This window comes from Amphiura filiformis, chromosome 5 (assembly GCF_039555335.1).
Source record: "Amphiura filiformis chromosome 5, Afil_fr2py, whole genome shotgun sequence".
Lineage (NCBI taxonomy): Eukaryota > Metazoa > Echinodermata > Ophiuroidea > Amphilepidida > Amphiuridae > Amphiura > Amphiura filiformis.
The window spans coordinates 31265049-31291442 of NC_092632.1; the positions used below are offsets into that span (position 1 = coordinate 31265049).

General features: G+C 33.8%; 1 protein-coding gene across 1 annotated transcript in view; it reads right to left on the reverse strand.

The window, feature by feature from the left end:
- LOC140152967 (N-acetylgalactosaminyltransferase 7-like) overlaps positions 1–26394 on the reverse strand; it is a 156230-nt gene that overhangs the window by 77992 nt on the left and 51844 nt on the right. Inside the window, exon 3 of the mRNA XM_072175521.1 lies at positions 4038–4204. Within this exon, the coding sequence (XP_072031622.1) occupies positions 4038–4204 (167 nt within the window). The remainder of the gene's footprint in view (positions 1–4037; positions 4205–26394) is intronic.

A 26394-nucleotide genomic window follows, 5' to 3' on the forward strand; every position in this document is an offset into this window, starting at 1 on the left:
CTTTTTACATTGCATAGGTTATCAATCATGTTTTACCTACTATTTAGATACACACAGTTCAGGAAATACAAACAGTATCCACACAAAGTGCTAACAGGAAATTTGTTAGAAGCAGACATATATTCAGCTGGCTCTAATTATAACTGGCATCACTACAAATCAATAACAGCCATTTGACTAAACTGGAATGCACCGACATGTATCACTTTGCCATTCTCACCGAAATACCACTAGTGTATAAATAAAGACTCTGCATTTTGGTACTTATTCTGTTTTGTTTTTCACTGTTGGTATATGACATTTTGTCAAACAAACTAACATTTTGTCAAACAAACTGACTACATTATATTGTCTGTAAGAAGATGGTAACAGACTTCTAATCATGCTGCTCAAATTGACTCAGTCATGTGAGAATATTCTGGTATATTATAAAGAAAATCTCTCTCAAATTCTGAGCCAACAGACAATACAAGAAATCACAGGTGGGTGTATGCATTATGGCATTGATGTCACTGCCACCACTTTGGTATAGAGTAGATAATGCACACTACTATTAGTGAGGAAACAAAAAGACACACATCTTCCGCAGTTGTGTGTTATCAAGTGTACAGTAATGGAGACATGAAGACGACAAACAAACTGTGTTACCTGGAAGGGTGGTAAACAAGATGGGACTATAAATCATCATTACTGTTATCCACAGAGTCTATCGTTTCTGCACAAGTTGTCAAAAACAAGTCTCCACAAACTATAGAAATATGATAAACGGCCGATCACGAATGGTAGGGTACTTCTTTAAAGTCATTACAGAGTTTGATTGTCTTTTCAACAAATCTGAATGATGATTATAACAGTCTGGCTTTCCAGATTGAATCTGTGAAGTTGTTATAGCTTTTCCTCTAAATATTGAAGTCACGCTCAGATGCCTGACTCCTTTCAATTACCCCACACATAATTGGATGGATACAGGTGTTTCCACACTGACCAGGTATCAGACCTTGCTCACATCCACAGCTCATAATCCATCTCAGCTTACTGATTGCACAGCAACCTGACCCCAAACCTGCTACTTACTGGATAAAATCAACAGTATATTATCAGCAGCTCAATGAAATTCAGGTATAGGTTGCCTTGTGTGCCTCTTTAGCTGTAACCTTTTTCCATAAATGGCTAAATGGCCACCATCATATGCCTTTATAAATGAGAATTTGCAGAATTGACTTGCTTGCCAAATTAAGGGATGTTTTGAAAGCTTGTGATTTTAAAGGGGATAAGTAGCAACATTTTAAAAATAAATCTCTGTGTGTGTGTGTGTCATATTTTCTACAAAGTACCCGAACACTCATATATTCAAAAATATTGCATGGGCATTTTATATCAGTTAAGACAGTAGTTAGAAATTGCTCCAGTTTGACGGAGCATTGCAATATAATAGCTCTCACAGCATAATGTTAAGATAGGTCAAATTGATAAGTTGTCTTTCTGTCAATACATATAAATATAACAATGACCGATCACATAATTTTTGATTGAAGATGCATTCTTCTCTACATAAAATATTGTACTCCTCTTTGTTTTTGTATGTTGTTTAAATTAACTATATATTGTAGTATCATCCTCAAAGCCATAATATCTACAATCAAGACTTGAATTGAAACTAAGGATTGACTGGAGTATTCAATTATCAATATTTAAACCAAAACAGAATTGAACAAACAAACTTAACAACAAAGCATCAATGCCCAACATTACTTTCACTCCTGTAAGTGACAATAGTCAACTAGTGCTTACAATCATGTCATTTTATCATTCCACATTTCAACCTACAATTCCATCAGCAGCTACATCTGTCACATTCTTCTGCCATCTAGCCTATATATATCTGGATCTTTAATCCAAGCAACTAGTTATGAACAATGCTCCTGCCTCAAGAAAAAAACCTATGTGTTGTCACAACCTCTACCAAGAGCTGACCCAAATGTATCTCTTTTAATTCATCTTGACTTAGTTACCTTGGGGTAACATTTTCCTCCATCTTTTAGTTTTGCTGGTAATGGTGTTTGTTTTATACACACAGAACAACCTGGAAAAACTATACTATATTTCATCTTGGTAAGTCAGTGATACTAGTGCGCATTTTATTGGCTGCTGCTTCAAATTGCGAATGTTCTCTCAAAGAACTGGCGTAGACACGCACACCGCGTAGATGCGTAAATGACACAGATACCTCAACATGTTGATGTCACTGACTTGCCAAAATGAAAAATAGTAATGAAATGTATTTCTTCGGTTATTTGAAACTCAAGTTGCGCACATGTTTTACTTCATCATACTCATACCAAAACTGATATGAAATTTGAGAAGATGAAAGTAACTTGTGCACACAATTTGTACATATCCTTATATTAATTGTAGCTAAAGCATTGATTTTTTTCTTCCAAAAATATAAGCAAGACAAGGTTTTCAAATGACTTCCCTGACATTTGAGATGCCTACAGTAAGAACTACACCCAGAAGCAAATATAAAACATGCAATGTTTTTCTTGCACATTCTTCAACAGAATACACTCCAAATACAATCAAATAATCTATGGAAATCAATTTTGAAAACTCTTTATGCCATTTCCACTTCCACTCAATTTTATTTTTAAATATTGAAATACCACTTTGAATAAAGAATGTCTGATGTTTATAGGTTGATGTGATGATGGTAGGTACACTTCTCCTTAAAACATAGAAACATTGAACTTCCCACACTACTGTAAAGTAAATGTTTGCACTGGAGTGTTCTTCTTTCCCTTCACTTGATATTGGGTCAGACTCTTCAGACAAAAACCTCTCCTGTGGTTAAATCCAATAAAATAGATTTAAACTTCCCATGTTGGGCTTCAAGTAAAATAACATCTTTGTTTTTTGTAGGTGTTTCAAGAAGCAAGATCCAAGACACATCTTTTATTGAAATTGTGTGCAAGGATTTATGCCTCATGTACATTTGTACATTTATTGTCAAAGCAGTTGAAGAAAAAATATAGATATAGACATTTCAGTAAGCTATATTTATCTTTAATGCATTCTTGAATTCATCTCAATTGAAAACAGACTCTATGAGAAAAATTATTTACAAATATAATTTTTCAGAATATCTCAAATTAAATTTTAATGAAATGTGGTAAAATTGCTATTAAAAATATAAATTGTCATGCCCTACAGGAAACATCTGTGTTTAATATGACTTAGAATTAGGCTATTCTAGTTAAAATCCACATACCCACTATGGAAGACATGACCTTAATCTTCCACATATGAATTTCAAATGGGGTTGAAATCTACACCCCCTGTGTGGGAGATTAAGGTTATGTCCTCCATAGGGGGTGTATGTATTTCAACTGGAATAGCCAAAATTTCCATCTGCTAGACAATATTAATAACACAGCTTAGGGTGAGGGTTTATCACTCTTCCAACAGGAGTCTGCTCATATTTCCTAGCATCAAATTATGTGGGTATCCATTTACTCAATGGGAGGAGATACAACTGAACTGAAACATGTAGACAAAATTTACACCTGCAAACACAAGATTTCTTTGCTCTGTTACAGTAAGAAGCATTATTAAACACTTAAGAAAGTTCCTGCAATCTTAATTGGTTCTTAGTCGTGTGATATGACACAATATCACACACTTTAGCATGTGCATGTCGACGGGATACTCGTATGTGCTATTTGAACCAATCGGAGGTGCATAGCAACAACGGGACTGATCGGTTCTAAGCCCTAGGTAATTCCAAGAAAAATTAGCTTTCTTCTGATATCTCAGTTTTGATAATGAAACTGTTGGTAAGGACGCAAATGCCCCCCCCCCCCCAATAGCTGATGGTGCTATTGTATGTGGTGGTATAGGGAGTCCAGGTTCTCTGGTTTTAACAAATTTGGATGCAATTTTCAGCAAATTGTATCTAAACTAATATACACTTGGATGCTACATATGGCCTAGGGAAATCAGTTCACCCAGCTTTTGTTTTTCATTTAAAAATAACATACCTTTTGTGCTAAAATCGTCAACCATGACAATTTCTTCTAATAGTTCAGGTGGTGTTCTATTCCATACACTGTGTACTGTCCGCATCAGGGTGGACCAGCCTTCGTTGTGAAACACTATGATGACACTAGTGGTGGGTAGCTTCTCTGGATAATGCCAATATTTACACCTGAAATCAATCAAAGAGATAACAATTGTTGAATATTTCATTTTTATTTGAAAAGCTTTGTTTAGATGTCAAAAACATTTGTTAACAAAAAATCACTGATACTCATTTGATGCAAATACTCTTTTGACTTTGTGGTTTCCACTTAATATGCAATCACAATATTACCTTCATAATTTTAAGATTCATAAACAACACCCCAGCAAGAAAATGTCAGAAGAACAAAAATAGATATACAGGAATATGTAGGCTATATGTTAAACATGATGTTCTTTGGCAGCTGAGCTGAATTTTCAGCTCAGCTACAATGTAGTATCCAAATGGCAAACTAGACATCCTTTTATCAAGATGTGCATGATATTTTATCTTTCAAGTTGATAACGCATAATGGTTGACATTAAAAGCCACCAAATTGACAAAAGGCCAAACTTCAATAAAAGTGCTGCATGCTTATATGACTTCAAACAAAGTATCCACACTAGTATTCCATACCATAATTCAGTATATTCAATTAAATGTTGGGATCAAACTATAGTGCTATATTGTCTACATTAGAAATATTATTACACTTCTGTTGAACAGATTTGAGCATTCGGCCATGATTGCAGGCAACTACGTCATATACAGGACCTCTATAACTCCATATCAAACCAGACATTTGTTTGCTACATGTACATGGCCTTTTCATAACTCTTGATCAAGCCAGACATTTGTTTGTTACATTGCCTTTTCATAACCTGATCATGAATACAATCACCACTTTAAAACACTAATGCAGCTTCAAGTAACCTTAATGCATTGGTTCATGTGAAAAACATGCATACTTGGTTATCGATTCCGAGCAGGACAACTGGTCTGCAGCGTGACTAATCATCTACTTCACCATACATGTAGTATCCAATTGATGGTATCCTTTGAATAGCAACTCATATATATTCTATGTGGAGAGGCTACTACATGTACTTGTGTAAAACATTTCTTCCAACCTTTAAAACCTTAGCACTGCCCTGTTAATTATGATTTTAAATCATCATCTGTTTTATTTATTCTTATGATACCTATCTGCATATCAAAGATACTGGTTTATGGATAGTTCATTTAAATTACAAAATGTATTTTTGCTTTTTAAAAAGTTCATCCATTCAAGCCCCAAGAATGGGCTATTCCAGTCACAATCCATACGCCCCATATGGAAGATATCAATATCCCACACAGGGAGTGTAAATTTCAAATGGAGTCACCCATTTGAAATTCCCACTCCCTGTGTGGAAGATTGCAGGTCATTTCTTCAAGAGGGGGTGTAGGGATTTTGACTGGATTAGCCAATGTAGGTCAGTGTCTGACCTGTTCCTGCCAGAATCACTCACATCATGGTATTCTCATAGCTTCCTTTTCACTGTGAGCCAATCCCACCACACGTAACTTTCAATTTTCTGTTGCATTTTTAACAATACCCTCTAGTCTGAATTGCAGTATTTGAACCCAAAGGAACCTATTGAGTGGCATCAAACACCTGTAGTGAAAAGTTCTATCCTCATCGGTAATTCATAGAGATAGTGAGCTCTCAGTAACACTTCACAGGAAAACTGTCAGGGAAGACATCTCAGCACAGGTGGTTTTCTTTGAAAAATTTAGTTCCACTTTCACTTTGAGATTTAGGTTTGACCCTTTTATTTGTCACTTGTTCAACAACTTTGTAGCAAATGTTGCAATGTGCTCTACTTTGTACCCCAATCCATCTGCTTACCTGGCTGGCCATAAGTTGATCTATTGTTATGTCTAATTTAAAATGCATACCCCTTTCCCCATACAGATCAGATATGTATCTGAATGCAACATGCATTTCCCATATCTGGGACATATTGCTATCTTTGGTATATAGCATTCTCTGACCAATCATATTTTAATACTGGTATTCAATATATTCTGCTATCTTTGGAAGATAGCAATCTCTGATCAATTATCATTTTCAGTATCTAGTACTTGTTCCTAGCAAATTATGGCTATCTTTGGTAGATAGCATTTGCTGACCAATCATTGTTTTTAGTATACAGCACTTGTTCCCCAGCACATTATTGCTATCTTTGGTAGATAGAAAAAGTACTCTGACCAATCATTATTATATCAATATATTCTGCTATCTTTAGCAGATAGCAATCTCTGATCAATTATAGTTTACAGTATTTAGTACTTGTTCCTAGCAAATTATGGCTATCTTTGGTAGATAGCATTTGCTGACCAATCATTGTTTTTATTATACAGCACTTGTTCCCCAGTACATATTGCTATCTTTGGTAGATAGCAAAAGTACTCTGACCAATCATTATTATAAGTATTTTCACTGATACAATGAATGACATTAACGCTGCAACAGTCTTTCCATGCCATCACTTTGTCTCCTCTTTTCTCTTTCATTTCTTACCATTTAAGCATACTTCAACTCACACAAATTGAAAAATTCTCATATTAAAGTTAACTCTCTCTAAGACAGAAATTATATTTGAGTCAAATGCCAAAATCACAACGCTGATCACTCTGAATCAAGGTACTGCTTGCTTGTACATTACTCTGACATAGATCTAAATATAGTTCATGATTTGCACTAAGTTTGTCATAAGCAAGTGCAATGCCCTAAATCAAAGAGCGACTTCATAAGATAGATCCAAACTGCATGCGACAGTTAGTGCCACAAGGATAGATTGATTCTATGTGCTCATCATAACCATCAAGTGTCCTTTATATCAGTGCACCAGCTGTACCTAGACCTTTCATGTGTTTAGATGTGCCATGTTTTTTACTTGACCAAAATATATGTGCCAAACCACATTTTGCTGGAAGGTTAGTTTTTTAAGAGTGAGCTCAAATTGTGCAATTGCCTATGTCAATTTGCTTGGTATTGGAATAAGAGAAAATTTTTTCACTGTTTGCCTACTAAATGTTAATTAATAATGGAGCATTATACTATACAAAACTTTGAGTTCAATATACAAATTGCAAAGAATTTCACATGCATTGAATTGCAAAATGCATCTTCAGTAGATAGCAAACTTGCTACAGAATTCCATATACTACCATAGACTTACAACCTTTATCTCAGAGAAGATAGCACATTTTAAGTTAACACAGAATATCACACGCTACTAATGAATTACAATATCTATCTTAAGTAGATTTACATTCCACATGCTACCACTGAATCGTGAAATCTATCTTTGCTAGATAGCACATACCAAATAATTTCATATACTACAACTGGTTTACAAAGTTTATCTATCTTCAAGCTTCAGTAGATAGCAAATGCCAAAGAAATTCATATGCTAAATTCTATCAAAGATACTCAATTGATTCTATCTTAAGTAGATAGCATACTGCAAAATTTCATATGCTACAGCTAGGAATGCAAATTCTATCTTCAGTAGATAGCAAATAGAATACATATATCTTCACATGCTACAATTGTCTGCTTAATTCTATCTTCAGTTGCATATTTCAACACAAAACTTCACATACAATCGTCTTGTGAAATCTATCTTCGGTAGACATGTTACAATTGTTATATAAATTTTGTCTTCAGTAGATAGCATATTCAACAACAGAACTTCACATGCTGCAATATTGTTTTACCAAATCTACCACAAGAAGATAACATAATCAACATAACTTGATATGAGCTGACGACATGTAATCGTTAGTGCACGCTGGTTTGAATCCGAACGGTTCTGATTTTTTCTCTCCTTTATTATAATGCCAGTTTGTCTGAGCTTCATTTCTTTAATTTTGATATGAAACCGATGGATTGTTGGAAAGTTATCAGTTAAATACCAACATTGTCTCAGAATTCTACAAACTACAATTGGGTTTAATTGGATTGCAATATCTATACCTATATACAGTAGATAGCAGTTGGGTACCAGAGAATTCAGTTAGATTGCAGTCATTGGTCAGTAGAAGATAAATTACGGCCAATATCTTTTATCTTCACTTCCTTATGTAGATAGCACTATATTCTGCTTCATTACTGTTTAAAGTACTAAAGATATTCTTTGGAAGAGAACTTCTTTATAATGGGAGTCATATTAGTGTAGCCTTTGAACAAACCTGTGATTATCAAAACAATGAGATTGTCAAATGAGATTTCCAATTCACAGGAAAGAAACACTGTGAATCCATCTTATTGCTGAGGCAGAAAAAATACTTCGAGACAAGAATAGAGCCAAGAATATTCAACAATTTCATAAACAATACAATTTTAGTAATTTTCCGACTTTTTCTTTCAATTAACCTATTTCAGATACTTATTAAGTTGTCAATCACATCCATACTTGTCAAACTTTTAATAACTGAAAATTGATCAAACTAATACCAGTGTGCTACAAATGTAATTGGCATCCTTTACTGATTAATCTAACATCTACACTCCAACATTCAATAAATAATTGTGCCTACAGAAAATGTTCCATGTTTCATGTGTGCAATCTAATTTCATGTCTTGATTTTGAATTAATGCTGAAATTGGGATGACATTCCAATTTCCGATAGTAACAATGTTATTTTCTGAATCTAATTGAATTGCAAAATAACTAACTTAATTAATGCTCCAGGCAACCAATAAGACTTTACCTAGTATCTGTGATTGTAACAGAGTTTCAATACTCCTAAAATGAAATTCAATGAGAAAAACTGAAAGTGCTTGGTAATCATGGATTGACATCATAAAACACATTCAAATTGATTATAATGCAATTGATGTGCTTTGATAATGCCTCTAATGGCCAAATAAGTTCAGTTTAACATTCAAGTCATTCTCCAATACAGGGTGTATCCAACAGATTAGTACTGGTACATGCTACAAGGTTCAATTGGTTTTAATCACAATTCATACATTCTATAAAATGTTGATAACTTGGTCTTACGTTTTGGGTGTTGAAATTAAAGGATGATATGATCGGTATCCCTTTCATCATCTATGTTGCCAAAGAAATTCAAAAGGAGACATTTACCCTTATCAAGGGTAGTCTTGCTGCAGGAACTGAACAAAGTAACTTGTGCATCAAAGACAAGAACTCTAAACACTATACTATGCTTGAGATAAAATTATCATTTTGTTATTTTGAGGCAGTTTTGTGCTTATTGACAATATATTATCCTGTGACCTTTCCCTATCCACTATATCCTACATCCATCATTGTCATTTGATTCATGTTTCAGAAATAATGGAGTTGAGAAAATAAAAGGTTATCACCTAAATATAGACACAGAAAAGCCTACTCATGAATGACACTCTTAAACACAACTTAGACATCCCCACTTGTGAATTTTGATAAGATTTAGCGCGGTATCATCCTTTGCAAATATTCTCCTGCTAATTATTCACACCCTAGGCTATGTAATGCATCCTGAATAGTTGAAGCCCTCTGGCCATTTTACAAGAGCAGAGAGAAGAACATGCATTCTAATGTCGGAGACATAATCTTTTTGAATAGTTTCTCAAAAAAGCTAGCTCTCAGTCTATACTTGCTTGTACACTACATATAGCGTATGTCATATGTCTGTGCCTTACAGACAAGAATGTCACTAAGCGGCCATATGTTCACAAATCATAATACCTCTAGTAATAAGAAGAAGAATGCAAAGAATAAAAAGAAGAATAAGAAAAAGAACAATATGATACAAAGAAGAAGGCAAAGAAAAATACGAAGAAGATGCAGAAGAGGAATAAGAATAAGGGAAAAAAGAAAGAAAAGATAAAGTAAACCCTACATTTAAAAAATGTACTAGGTACGTTTGGTTCCCTCATTGTATGATTTACTTATTCTATAATGTTTGTACCTTTGTAGATTTTTTTAAAGACAACAACAATTAAATCCTAGTGTTTAAATTCCTATTAACTAAAAGAATTTTCCCAACCCTTCTAAAAATCAAGTCATTGTATAGATCTGCTAGCTGTTTTACTCATACACAACAAAATTGAAGTCTACAAGTAACCACCTGGTACACAACATGTACACATGATAGCCACAAAGCGTTATATTTAAGTGTATCTGCTAACATCTCCGTACTAAGTACAGCATCAGGAACAAGAGTGGAAATAATACGCTGCACTTACTGACAGGTCATTTATCAACTATTGGTTCTGAATGGTTTTCTATAACTACTCTAGGCCACAGGGCTTCAGTAAACCAATAGAAAACAGAAACGATTCATCAGTTCCACTATTTGTGACATGACTGCAAACTCCTCCAAGCTATCAAATGGGATGAAAGAATGGGGCACCCGATAGCTATGCAAAGAGTGTGAGACAAATAACATTCTAATGCTGCTGTTGTACTTTTGATGAAACATGAAATGCTGAAAGAAATCATTTACATCCTTTATAGACTGATCCTAAAGGCTAATAATGTGAACATTTAAAATATTCCCAGCTCTTTTTAGGGTTATTGTGTTAATGCACATTCTAATACGGCAAATCACCTTTGCATAAAATACCGCTTCTGTTGGATTTGCTTGCAAGAAACACAACATTTTGAACATGGGAAAGTTGCCTTGCTTTTAAGCTTTGCTTTAAGCTTGTCATTTATTTATTTTTATATTTAACTTATTTTTTCACACATCCGCCACAGAACATTAGCAAGACAGCGTGCATAATGGCTCAAAATTAAGCTTTTACATCACCAACTTGTTTTTGCACTTTTAACCAAAGAACATTTTGCAGCACAGCATGCATAATGACTTCCATAACCCCAACTAGTTTTCACACATCCACCAAAGAACTTTTGCAAGACAGCGTGCATAATGGCTCAAAATTGCTTAGCTTTTAGGCTTTTAAATCACCCCAACTTGTTTTCACACACCCACTAAAGATCATTTGCTACAGAGTGTGTATAATGACCTGCAATTGCATTTGTCCAAAGCTTACCTATGGGCTATAGCAGTATTATCTTTTACCGGATAAGGCCCAGACAACCAACACAAATGACAAGAGAACTATTAATTTCTAGGTCTCCCATTAACTCACCATTATCTAATCTTAATTGTCACGTACAACGTATAACCTGACTGGACATAATCATGTGGACACTACCTTACTGGTGACTGTAAAGTGGTTTCTAAATCTAAACACACAATGACCGTATTCCATATAAGCCAAACCCTGTATGAACATGACTTCTATCAACACATTACTGTCTCCTTTTTAATGGCTATTTGTAAACCGACCTGTTTTTGAGGATCGCAAGAAATAGAAGTGTTATACTATTTGGGGGAAAATGATGCATTTATATCTTAAGCATAACAATGACAACAAGTTTTGTTCTTGCTGGCTGTATGCAATTAAGTTTTGAGAAAAATACAGAGTATATTTTCAGGCAATCTCAAAACAAAATGTAATTTTCCAAGCCAATGCTTGAAGAAAGAACTTCAACATTTTTTAAGTGATGTGAATATCTTCAGTAGACAGCATATTTCACCACACAACTTCACATGCTACAGACAACTGTCTCAATTGGAAATTCTATCTTAAGTAGACCACATATTTCGTCATATAACTCCATCTGCTATAATTTGTTTGCAAAATCTATCTTCAGTAGATAGCATATTTTACCACATAACAAGCTACATATATCTTGCATATTCTATTGTCAGTAGACAGCATATTTCACCACATAACTTCACATGCTACAATGGTCTGGCAAATTCTATCTTTGGTAGATAGCATATTTCACCACATAACAAGTTACATATATCTTGCAAATTCTATTGTCAGTAGACAGCATATTTCACCACATAACTTCACATGCTACAATGGTCTGGCAAATTCTATCTTTGGTAGATAGCATATTATATTTCACCACATAACTTCAAATGCTACAACTGTCTTGCAAATTCTATCTTCAGTAGACAGCATATTTCACCACATAACTTCAAATGCTATAATTATCTTGCAAAATCTCTCCTCAGTAGAAAGCATATTTTCACCAAATAACTTCAAATACCGGTACTACAATTGTTTTACAAAATCTAACATCTATAGATAGAACATTTCACCATAGAACTTGATATGATCTGTTTAGATACCCAACATTATACCTTAGAATTCCAAATGCCACACTTGGGTTTAAGGGAATTATTGTAATTGGATTGCAATATTTATATCTCCAGTAAATAACAAAGTGTACCAAAGAATTTAACATGACTTAGTTAGATTGCAATCATTTTATATATTTTTAGTACCCGACCGACCAAGATTTTGCGTTATGGGATTTTTGTTAAGTGAATGAAACAGAGGGCTGATTTTAAACAAAATTCAGACAATTTTCCAGATTTTTTGCAACATATTTTCTGATTTGTTTTTCAGATTCTTCACACTTTGGGTGATTTTTTAGGTCATTTAGCATCTTTCAGAAAAGAAAACAAAAGTTTTTTAAAAGAAATCCTGACCATCTGACCCTTCTCTATTTTCCCATAAAACAGAAATTTTTCTGAGCCTTATAGCCAATATTTTAACTGAAACCTTCACATTCTTCTGTAGATAGCACCATATCCTGAAAATGTGACAGACCTTCTTTTTTCGGGTATAATGGAAGTCATATTAGTGAGTGTAACCTTTGAATACATTAGTGAATATCAACACACTAAGATAGTCAAACGAGATTTCCAACTCACAGGAAAACACACAGTGAATCCATCATATTGCTTAAGCAGAAAAAATATTCCAAGAACTGAGAATCAATAATTTCATACAAATAATTCAATTTAAGTCATGCTTCCCCCTTTCTTTCAATTAACCTAATTACAGATACTTATTAAGTTGTCAATCACATCCATACTTGTCAAACTTTTAATAACTGAAAATTGATCAAACTAATACCAGTGTGCTGCAAATGCAATTGGCATCCTTTACTGATTAATCCAACATCTACACTCCAACATTCAATAAATAATTGTGCCTACAGAAAACGTTCCATGTTTCATGCATGCGATCTAATTTCATGTCTTGATTTTGAATTATGTTGAAATTGGGATGACATTCCAATTTCCGATAGTAACAATGTTATTTTCTGAATCTAATTGAATTGCAAAATAACTAACTTAATTGATGCTCCAGGCAACCAATAAGACTTTACTTAGTATCAGTGATTGTAACAGAGTTTCAAGACTCCTAAAATGAAATTCAATGAGAAAAACTGAAAGTGCTTGGATTGACATCATAAAACACATTCAAATTGATTATAATACAATTGATGTGCTTTGATAATGCCTCTAATGACCAAATAATATTAGTTTAACATTCAAGTCATTCTCCAATACAGAGTGTATCCAACAGATTAGTACTGGTACATGCTACAAGGTTCAATTAGTTTTAATCACAATTCACATATTCTATCCAAATATTGGTCAGTTGGTCTTGACTTTTGGGTGTTAAAATTAAATGTCACATGGTTTTCCCTATCACTAAATCCTACTTTCATCCTTTTCATTTGATACACGTTTCAGAAATAATGGAGTTGAGAAAATAAAAGGTTATCACCTAAATATAAACATAGAAAAGCCTACTCACAAATGACACTCTTAAACACAACTTAGACATCCCCACTTGTGAATTTTGATAAGATTTAGTGCGGTATCATCCTTTGCAAATATTCTCCTGCTAATTATTCACACCCTAGGCTATGTAATGCATCCTGAATAGTTGAAGCCCTCTGGCCATTTTACAAGAGCAGAGAGAAGAACATGCATTCTAATGTCGGAGACATAATCTTTTTGAATAGTTTCTCAAAAAAGCTAGCTCCCAGTCTATACTTGCTTGTACACTACATATAGCATATGTCATATGTCTGTGCCTTACAGACAAGGATCCCACTGAGCGGCCATATGTTCACAAATCATATACCTCTAGTAATAAGAAGAAGAATGCAAAGAATAAAAAGAAGAATAAGAAAAAGAACAATATGATACAAAGAAGAAGGCAAAGGAAAAAGAAAGAAAAGATAAAGTAAAATCTACCTTTAAAAATCTCTATAATGATTGTTCCTTTGTAGATTTTTTTAAGACAACCACAGTAACAAAATTCTAGTGTTAAAATTCCTAACAAAAAGAATTTTCCCATCCCTTCTAAAATCAAGTCATGTATAGACCTGCTAGCTGTTTTACTCATACACAACAAAATTGCAGTCTACAAGTAACCACCTGGTACACAACATGTACACATGATAGCCACAAAGCGTTATATTTAAGTGTATCTGCTAACATCTCCGTACTAAGTACAGCATCAGGAACAAGAGTGGAAATAATACACTGCACTTACTGACAGGTCATTTATCAACTATTGGTTCTGAATGGTTTTCTATAACTACTCTAGGCCACAGGGCTTCAGTAAACCAATAGAAAACAGAAACGATTCATCAGTTCCACTATTTGTGACACAACTGCAAACTCCTCCAAGCTATCAAATGGGATGGGGAAAGAATGGGGCACCCGATAGCTATGCAAAGAGTGTGAGACAAATAACATTCTAATGCTGCTGTTGCACTTTCGATGAAGCGTAAAATGCTGAAAGAAATCATTTACATCCTTTATAGACTGATCCTAAAGGCTAATAATGTGAACATTCAAAATATTCCCAGCTCTTTTTAGGGTTATTGTGTTAACGCACATTCTAATACAGCAAATCACCTTTACATAATATACCGCTTCTGTTGGATTTGCTTGCAAGAAACACAACATTTTGAACATGGGAAAGTTACCTTGCTTTTAAGCTTTGCTTTAAGCTTTGTTATCACCCTAACTTATTTTTTTCACACATCCGCCACAGAACATTAGCAAGACAGCGTGCATAATGGCTCAAAATTAAGCTTTTACATCACCAACTTGTTTTTGCACATTTAACCAAAGAACATTTTGCAGCACAGCATGCATAATGACTTACATAACCCCAACTAGTTTTTACACATCCATCAAAGAACTTTTGCAAGACAGCGTGCATAATGGCTCAAAATTGCTTAGCTTTTAAGCTTTTAAATCACCCCAACTTGTTGTCACACACCCACTAAAGATCATTTGCTACAGAGTGTGTATAATGACCTGCAATTGCATTTGTCCAAAGCTTACCTATGGGCTATAGCGGTATTATCTTTTACCGGATAAGGCCCAGACAACCAACACAAATGACAAGAGAACTATTAATTTCTAGGTCTCCCATTAACTCACCATTGTCTAATACTTAATTGTCACGCATACAACGTATAACCTGACTGGACATAATCATGTGGACACTATGTTACTGGTGACTGTAAAGTGGTTTCCACAAATCTAAACACACAATGACCGTATTCCATATACATGTAAGCCAAACCCTGTCTGAACATGACTTCTATCAAATTGAAGTCATCAAGATTCTGTAAACACATTACTGTCTCCTTTTTAATGGCTATTTGTAAACTGACCTGTTTTTTGAGGATCGCAAGAAATAGAAGTGTTATACTATTTGGGGAAAAATGATGCATTTATATCTTAAGCATAACAATGAAAACAAGTTTTGTTCTTGCTGGCTGTATGCAATTAAGTTTTGAGAAAAATACAGAGTATATTTTCAGGCAATCGCAAAACAAAATGTTATTTTCCAAGCCAATGCTTGAAGAAAGAACTTCAACATTTTTAAGTGATGTGAATATCTTCAGTAGACAGCATATTTCACCACACAACTTCACATGCTACAGACAACTGTCTCAATTGGAAATTCTATCTTAAGGGAACTGGAATGAGCGTTTTGAGCGTTTCGACAGCATTTTTGTGGGACATGAGAGCACATCAGACCTATCAATTGCATTCTGAATACAAAGAATGTCTTTCTGATATCAAATAATTTTCATTTTATGAAATTCAAGATATAATACAAATTTTATGACAAATTATTAAAATTTGATATTTTTCACATTTTGGAGATATAACAGTCCTCGAAGTAAATTTGATAAATTTAATGATATAGTCTTAAAGTGTATGTAGCTGGGAGGAAAAGCCGACGATCAATTGAAAGTTTTGACATTTCATATTGAAGATATGGATTTTTTTCACCAAAAGACCTAATTTTTTTTGGTGTTTTGGGGAAAAAATTCCATATCTTCAATACGAAAGGTCAAAATTGTCAATTGATCGTCGGCTTTTCATCCCACCTACATACACTTTAGGTAGAAATCATCAGATTTATAAAGTTAACTTCGAGTACTGTTAAATATCAAAAATATCAATTTTTAATGATTTGCCATAAAATGTGTATTACATTGCAAATTTCAAAAAATCATAATTATTTGATATCAGAAGGCCATTCTTCGTATTCATAATGCAATTCGATATGTCTGATGTGCTCTAATGTCCCACAATACATACTGTCCAAACGTTCATACCCCTTCCCTTAAGTAGACCACATATTTCGTCATATAACTCAATCTGCTATAATTTGTTTGCAAAATCTATCTTCAGTAGATAGCATATTTTACCACATAACAAGCTACATATATCTTGCAAATACTATTGTCAGTAGACAGCATATTTCACCACATAAATTCACATGCTACTATGGTCTTGCAAATTCTATCTTTGGTAGATAGCATATTACATTTCACCACATAACTTCAAATGCTACAACTGTCTTGCAAATTCTATCTTCAGTAGACAGCATATTTCACCGCATAACTTCACATGCTACAATGGTCTGGAAAATTCTATCTTTGGTAGATAGCGTATTACATTTCACCACATAACTTCAAATGCTACAACTGTCTTGCAAATTCTATCTTCAGTAGACAGCATATTTCACCGCATAACTTCACATGCTACAATGGTCTGGCAAATTCTATCTTTGGTAGATAGCATATTATATTTCACCACATAACTTCAAATGCTACAACTGTCTTGCAAATTCTATCTTCAGTAGACAGCATATTTCACCACCTAACTTCAAATGCTATAATTATCTTGCAAAATCTCTCCTCAGTAGAAAGCATATTTTCACCAAATAACTTCAAATACTACAATTGTTTTACAAAATCTAACATCTATAGATAGAACATTTCACCATAGAACTTGATATGATCAGCTTACATACCCAACATTATACCTTAGAATTCCAAATGCCACACTTGGGTTTAAGGGAATTATTGTAATTGGATTGCAATATTTATATCTCCAGTAAATAACAAAGTGTACCAGAGAATTTAACATGACTTGGTTAGATTGCAATCATTTTATATGTTTTTAGTACCCGACCGACCAAGATTTTGTGTTATGGGATTTTTGTTAAGTGAATGAAACAGAGGGCTGATTTTAAACAAAATTCAGACAATTTTCCAGATTTTTTGCAACATATTTTCTGATTTTTTTTTCAGATTCTTCACACTTTTGGTGATTTTTTAGGTCATTTAGCATCTTTCAGAAAAGAAAACAAAAGTTTTTAAAAAGAAATCCTGACCATCTGACCCTTCTCTATTTTCCCATAAAACAGAATTTTTTCTGAGCCTTATAGCCAATATTTTAACTGAAACCTTCACATTCTTCTGTAGATATCACCATATCCTGAAACTGTGAAAGACCTTCTTTTTCGGGTATAATGGAAGTCATATTAGTGAGTGTAACCTTTGAATACATTAGTGATTATCAACACACTAAGATAGTCAAACGAGATTTCCAACTCAGAGGAAAACACACAGTGAATCCATCATATTGCTTAAGCAGAAAAAATATCCGAGACAAGAATAAGAACTGAGAATCAATAATGTCATACAAATAATTCAATTTAAGCCATGCTTCCCCCTTTCTTTCAATTAACCTAATTACAGATACTTATAAAGTTGTCAATCACATCCATACTTGTCAAACTTTTAATAACTGAAAATTGATCAAACTAATATCAGTGTGCTACAAATGCAATTGGCATCTTTTACTGATTAATCCAACATCTTCCCTCCAACATTCAATAAATAATTGTGCCTACAGAAAATGTTCCATGTTTCATGTGTACGATCTAATTTCATGTCTTGATTTTGAAATGAATTATGCTGAAATTGGGATGACATTCCAATTTCCGATAGTAACAATGTTATTTTCTTATTCTAATTGAATTGAAAAATAACTAACTTAATTAATGCTCCAGGCAACCAATAAGACTTTACTTAGTATCTCTGATTTGTAACAGAGTTTTAAGACTCCTAAAATGAAATTCAATGAGAAAAACTGAAAGTGCTTGGATTGACATCATAAAACACATTCAAATTGATTATAATGCAATTGATGTGCTTTGATAATGCCTCTAATGACCAAATAAATTCAGTTTAACATTCAAGTCATTCTCCAATACAGGGTGTCACCAACTGACTAGTACTGGTACATGCTATAAGATTTAATTGATATTAATCACAATTCACACATTCTATAAAATATTGATAACTTGGTCTTACTTTTTGGGTGTTAAAATTAAAGGACGGTATGATGGGTATCCCTTTCATCATCTATGTTGCCAAAGAAATTCAAAAGGAGACATTTACCCTTATCAAGGGTAGTCTTGCTGCAGGAACTGAACAAAGTAACTTGTGCATCAAAGACAAGAACTCTAACCACTACACTTTACTTGAGATAAAATTATTATTTTGAGGCAGTTTTGTGCATATTGACAATATATTATCCTATGGCCTTTTCCTATCCACTATATCCTAACATCCATCATTGTCATTTGATTCATATTTCAGAAATAATGGAGTTGAGAAAATAAAAGGTTATCACCTAAACATAGACATAGAAAAGCCTACTCATGAATGACACTCTTAAACACAACTTAGACATCCCCACTTGTGAATTTTGATAAGATTTAGCGTGGTATCATCCTTTGCAAATATTCTCCCGCTAATTATTCACACCCTGGGCTATGTAATGCATCCTAAATAGTTGAAGCCCTCTGGCCATTTTACAAGAGCAGAGAGAAGAACATGCATTCTAATGTCGGAGACATAATCTTTTTGAATAGTTTCTCAAAAAAGCTAGCTCCCAGTCTATACTTGCTTGTAAACTACATCTAGCGTATGTCATATGTCTGTGCCTTAGAGACAAGGATGCCACTGAACGGCCATATGTTCACAAATCATATACCTCTAGTAATACATGTAAGAAGAAGAATGCAAAGAATAAAAAGAAGAATAAGAAAAAGAACAATATGATACAAAGAAGAAGAAGGCAAAGAAAAATACGAAGACGATGCAGAAGAGGAATAAGAAGAAGGAAAAAGAAAGAAAAGATAAAGTAAAATCTACATTTAAAAATCTCTAATGATTGTACCTTTGTAGATTTTTTTAAGACAACCACAGTAACAAAATTCTAGTGTGTAAATTCTTAACTAAAAGAATTTTCCCAACCCTTCTAAAATCAAGTCATGTATAGATCTGCTAGCTGTTTTACTCATACACAACAAAATTGAAGCTACAAGTAACCACCTGGTACACAACATGTACACATTATAGCCACAAAGCTTTATATTTAAGTGTATCTGCTAACATCTCCGTACTAAGTACAGTATCAGGAACAAGAGTGGAAATAATACACTGCACTTACTGACAGGTCATTTATCTACTATTGGTCCTGAATGGTTTTCTATAACTACTCTATGCCACAGGGCTTCAGTAAACCAATAGAAAACAGAAACGATTCATCAGTTCCACACAACTGCAAACTCCTCCAAGCTATTAAAGGGGATGGGGAAAGAATGGGGCACCCGATAGCTATGCAAAGAGTGTGAGACAAATAACATTCTAATGCTGCTGTTGCACTTTTGATGAAGCATAAAATGCTGAAAGAAATCATTTACACCCATTATTATTGACTAGTCCCTAGACTAGAGGCTCATAATGTGAACATTTTGAATCAACTTTGCATAAACAAAACTTATTTTAGATTTGCTTGCAAGAAATAGAATGTATTTGAACATTAAAAAGTTGGCTTGCTTGTAAGCTTTGTTTTAAGCCTTGGCATCACCCCAACTTGTTTTCACACATCCAACCAAAGAACATTAGCAAGACAGCGTGCATAATGGCTCGAAATTAAGCTTTTACATCACCACCTTATTTTCGCACAATCAACCAAAGAACATTTGGCAAGACAGCGTGTATACCGACTTACATAATCCCAACTTGTTTTCATACATCAACCAAAGAACTTTTGCAAGATAGCATGCATAATAGCTCAAAATTGCTTAGATTTTAAGCTTTTACATCACCCAAACTTGTTTTCGCACACCCACCAAAGATCATTTGCTAAAGAGTTTGTAGAATGACCTGACATTGCATTTGTCCAAAGCCTACCTATGGGCTATTATAGCAGACTGTCTTTTACTGGATAAGGTCCAAACAACCAACAAGGATGACAAGAGAACTATTAATTTCTAGGTCTCCCATTAACTCACCATTATCTAATACTTAATTGTCACGTACAACATATAACCTGACTGGACATAATCATGTGGACACTACGTTACTGGTGACTGTAAAGTGGTTTCTAAATCTAAACAGACAATGACCGTATTTCATAAGCCAAACCCTGTCTGAACATGACTTCTATCAAATTGAAGTCATCAAGATTCTGTAAACACATTAACTTCTCCTTTTTAATGGCTATTTGTAAACTGATCTGTTTTTGAGGACCAAGAGAAATAGAGGTGTTATGTTAATTGGAAAAATGCTGTATTTATAAAAGCGTAACAATAAAAATAGTATATATTCAGGAAATTCGAAAAACAAATGTTATTTTCTATGCTAAGAATCAATACCTGAAGAAAATACTTTCAGTTAAATACTTTTCCATTTTCCAGGTGATATAAATCAATGACAACTACTTTGAAAATTCATAAGTTTAAAAATGTTTCTCATTTAAAGGTTTTTGTACAGTTATGGCATAAAAAAAACCTTTTTTAACCATAGTACTAGAAGAGCCAACACAGTGTGTCCCAGAATTTTAATCAACAACCACGACTATTTACATAGGAAATTTAATTAGAATGCCTCTAGTAGATGATGTGCGTTCTAATAGTGCAAGATAGATCATCACAGTCACACCTCACCATAAGGACATTCAAGAGCTCTTAGGATGTTCATCGGTTTGTGTTACAATGTCATGAATGAAACAATAGATTACAATTGCCAGTTCAATCTATGACACCAAGCTATGGAATGTTGGTATCATTATATGAACTAGCAGGGTTCAAATGCTGATTTAATGGTTATTCTTACTTTGCCACAATTACAAATTAAAAGTGTGCCAGTCTATTTGAAAATAACATTATAGTGTACTTTCCTTGAAATAGACTTCAATTTACTGATGGTGTTGTTAGCACTCACTGACTTGAAATATATTATAAACCTCTGTTGTAATCAAATTTGAGGTCAAAATCAAATTGAAACTTTTTTCCAATTAGGCTAAAAAAAAAGACGACCATGTTTTTCAAATTTTTGGGTTGTCCCTAAGGGCAAGTCAACTTTTTTTTCAGCCTTTTTATAGTGTACATGGGGGTTAAGGCCTGATTGTTGTCACATAAAGTAGCTACCAGAATAAGCATCCATTTCTCCTAGTTTGAATGTACATTACTCTGACCTACCTGCTGTCTGACTATCTGTCTATCTGCCAATAGGTTGTTTACACCAATCTACTGTTATCAAATGATTTCACTCAATTTCTACATCACACTTCAATTTGTAATCAACTCTTACTTTCTCATTATACACTTGTTGTCAAACCATGCATATAAAACAAGCACCCAGGTCAATTAACAAACATGGCGTTGCTATCACCTTCAGTTTTGGTTGAGGTGTTGGCTAACGATTTTTCAAACATAGAGTCATCTAAAAGGACCTAACTGATTTGAAACAAACAACCAAGTTTAAGATTACTACTACTACTAACATTAAAGCCACTGCAAAAATTAATCTGATTCCCAAGTTTTCAGTTAAATTGCACTACTGGTTCTGATGTTGGAAGCAAATATGTTTCACCACAGCCCATGGAACAGTTTGGTGGTATCCCCCAAAGAGTTGCCCTATCACTTTCTCATTCATAACATCTACAATGTGGTGGAACATACAGTAAGCCAAAGAATTAAGGTACCAGTTGTGTTCACCCCTGTATATCCTATCATCCCAGCAACAAAAATCACACTTGGTTAGAATTGATACCAGTTTCAAGCATGAGTTTACCTCCCAGAATGATGTTTAGGGCCTACCAAAATCTATAGCAGGAGGTTAAATCTGAGTAACATTAACAAAGCTTTAGGACTTACTACATTTTTTTTTTAATTGACCGGCTTAAATGGGAAAACAATGTTCAAGTATGCACTGCATCTATTCAAGTTCACATCAAACATGCCTACGCCAAATTAAAAGTAGAACATAAAGCAGAGGCTTAGGAAATATATTTCTACACCAAATATTGCATTATAAGACATAACGGTAGCTTTAAATGGGGAAAATAGATATTTGGCTGAATTTGTAGAAATGAGTATCTCAAAGTCTGCCTGGAGTATGCTAACTGAAGGTCATAAAGAACTAGAGCCTGTTTGGAGAACTATTAAAGAGGAACAGACTATCTGTATAGGTCTTGACAGGTGCTCATATATCATAAGTGAGCAACTATCCCAGAAACAGCCCCATTGGAAATTGACCATCACTAGGCATTTGACCATGCATTCCATGCTTCCCCAACACTTGGTACAATTCAGAGACAGAATACAAATGAGTCAATTAATTACCACACTCACCTCTTCTTTACATGCCCAGCAACAAAAATCACACTTGGTTAGAATTGATACCAGTTTCAAGCATGAGTTTACCTCCCAGAATGTTGTTTAGGGGCATATAAAAATCTATAACACTCACTGAGGCTTAATAACAAAGCAATTATGCACTGTATCTAGATTGATTCAAGTTCATCTCCAACATAAAAATACAAATTTGAACTTATTTGCTCATTTTGGGGCTTTTTGATCTAAGTTTTTTTTTAAAGTCAATCCAAATCAAAAGTTTAATTTAATGTCTAATATATTTGGGTAACATCTCATTTTCCAAGTAGGACTATGCATGCAAAACCCTCCCTGTTTGCGACCTGGTCACTGTACCCATTTTTTTATTTGATAGTGAAGTGCAATTTTTTCAGCAATTCAAATTCATGTATAGGCTGTGAACTCTTATTGAAAGTAGTCAGTTGTCCGGACTCATCCACATCATAACACTCGCGGACTAATTTAGCGGTGTGCGACTTACCAAATTCACAATCGATAGAATGTTCATTACATGATACCTTGCTGATAGAGTTCATCAAATTAACCCAACCTTCAATATTACATCGTGTGCACTAATTAGAAACTATACATCGTATTGATTCAGGTCTAAGTTTATTCCACCACATGCCCACTCATTTTCCATCTGCAAAATATACAACCACACAGGATAGCCATACCATTCCTTTTGGTCAGAATTAATCCAGACTATAAAGATCTGGGCTAAACGTAATGTACCGTGCACTTTTAAGCATACTCCACCATTAGCACATTAGCACATGTATACCTCTATTACAAATCAGTTCAACATCTACCTTCTGGTGCCAGTTTCAGAAAGACTTACAATCAATCTTACACTTAATTTAATAGGGGTATACAGGCTTTGAGTTTTGAGGAGTGTGATGCGATAACACTCCTCCGCACTCTTTTTAAATGATCATAAGGAGTGTGATTTATCACACTCCTTAATCTTACATCACTCCTCATTCACAAAACAGCACTCCTCACAAATTTTTAAAACTCATAGCCTGGGTATATGTGTGGTAAATCAATCGTAAGATCAATTGTAATGCTTTGTGAAACTGGGCCCTAGACTGTTTGTAAGTATACTCTGGCAGGTTCACTAGAAACAATATAAACGAAGGTCTACATGGATCTAGTTCAATCTCGCATCAGGAGTATCCTTCACAAATTGTATTGAATTTTTTGGATTGTGCATAATTTGGAAGGATGTAACCAACAATAAATTTTGTCTCACAATCATTCATTTAACTAAGCAGAAAATTGAATAACAGCATGGTCCTTTTCCTCCACTTCATATTGAAGCTTGTTTTGATCACCACAAAGTGCAATGTTGTCTCTGTATCTACAGGATTTGATCCCCGGCCGCCCCACTTTTTGAGAAATTTGTTATGTTTTTCTTTATGTCTTTATTTCAATTTGGCCATAAATTTGTGATTTGGCCGCCCCACATTTGTGATGGCCGCCCCACATTTTTCAACCTTGCTACGGCCCTGATGAGATACACTGTAAAATGAACTTTATATATTAATTTTGGGGTATTATCACAATATTAGAATCTCATATCTAATAATAAAAGAAAGAAGCATGCTGAAATACAGAATAATAATATGAAATACAACAATGATAATAACAATCACACAAAGCAGCTTTTGAGATACGACAGTGTGTGATGCAGACAACAAATTGGGCAGTTGTCTTGCATCAACCATAGCTGGCATTTTGTTTAGGATGCAACTAATAAGATCATAATTTTAAATAAAAAATATTGTGAACACTGTACACACACGGATCGCATTTCTCGACTAATTTATCAGCACATGGTCATGTTTTTTATACTGGGACCCTAAAAAGGCGGTGCTGTCACATTTTGTTAAATCATTTTGTCTACTTATTCCTATATTTTTGCTCAAATTCATCATGAACAAATGGTTTTGGTCTTACTTTGAAGATAAATTATTAATCTAATGAATAAAATAACAAATACAATTAAACAAATGTATTAATTAATTACAACAGCTTAATTAAGTTAATTAGTATGGGGTGGTGCCGGAAGTGGAGGAGCCGGAAGCGGAGGAGCTCTGTGTAATTCCAATGGGAAGTTGAAGTTCATTAATAAAATTTATGCACTTTGTTGCCTAGTAGAAGTAAAAATGCATTTGCATAATGTAATCTTATTTTTTAACTTTCTATAACTATAATTGCCTAGTTAATCTTAATAAACTTGGTAATTAAGGATTTAACAAGCTTTTAATTAATGCAGTGGAATGTGGGTCATACAATACAATGGGCTTTAATTCTGCATGCATGCATATGAAATAAATTTCAATATTGTTTTATCTTTAAAATATAAAATAAATCTTCTCAAAGGAGATTATTACAGTCAAAGGATTTAATCTGATGACATATTGATCTCTGGTTATTGTTAAATAGTTTATTGATGTAAGCTAATTGTGCATGTATATGCCTACATGTACACGCACCTTTGTTACTAATTATTCACTGTATATTGACTTTTGGAACACCCTATATAGGAATTGGATATTTAAATTTGATATTATAGCAATTCTGAATATATTTTCCAAATTTAATGGCACTTACGGAAATTTTACATAAATTAAACAATTTAATTTACAACTTTTTTTTCACACCCTGTATAACACAATGGGCTTAACAAATATAGTGCAAACTATATATTTAATGAAAGGACTAACTGTGTACATTCCAAATATCAAGTTCATTTTCCAATTTAATATACTATGTAGAAATATTGGAGTGGTAAAGAAATTTAATTTTTTCAGTATTTTTCAATGGAATCACCCTGTATATTTTTTGGTACACCCTGTATATCCACTCAAACTTTACAGATTTGCAATCTTGACAATATATGCTTTCTAAAAATGTATACTTTTACTAGTTCGGGTGAAAACTTTTTGAAATATAATCAGAAATACAAAAAAGGAGTTGATTTTTGACAAATTGCAAGATGTGACACAATTGGGTCCCACCTCAAAAAACATGACCACATGGCAAAATGAGCAGTATAATTGATGTCTTTAAAAACCCTATATCATAAATGTATTTGCAAAATGCCGACCATTATGTGCGTATTACGCATAACACATAAACTGACCTTTTGCGTGTACAACATAATTTTTATGTACATCAAGATCAAACCATGGCCATATATGCAATCCTGATCACAGTGCATATGATATAGGATCTCAGTACAATTTTGAAATCAATTTAGTGCATTATTATGTTTTGATGAATCCAAGTGTGGGAAAATATTGGATCCAAAACATAATAATGATAAAACTGTTACAAAGGCTTGCAAATTCCCTAATTAGTAAGTATGAAAAAAAGTCTGTTT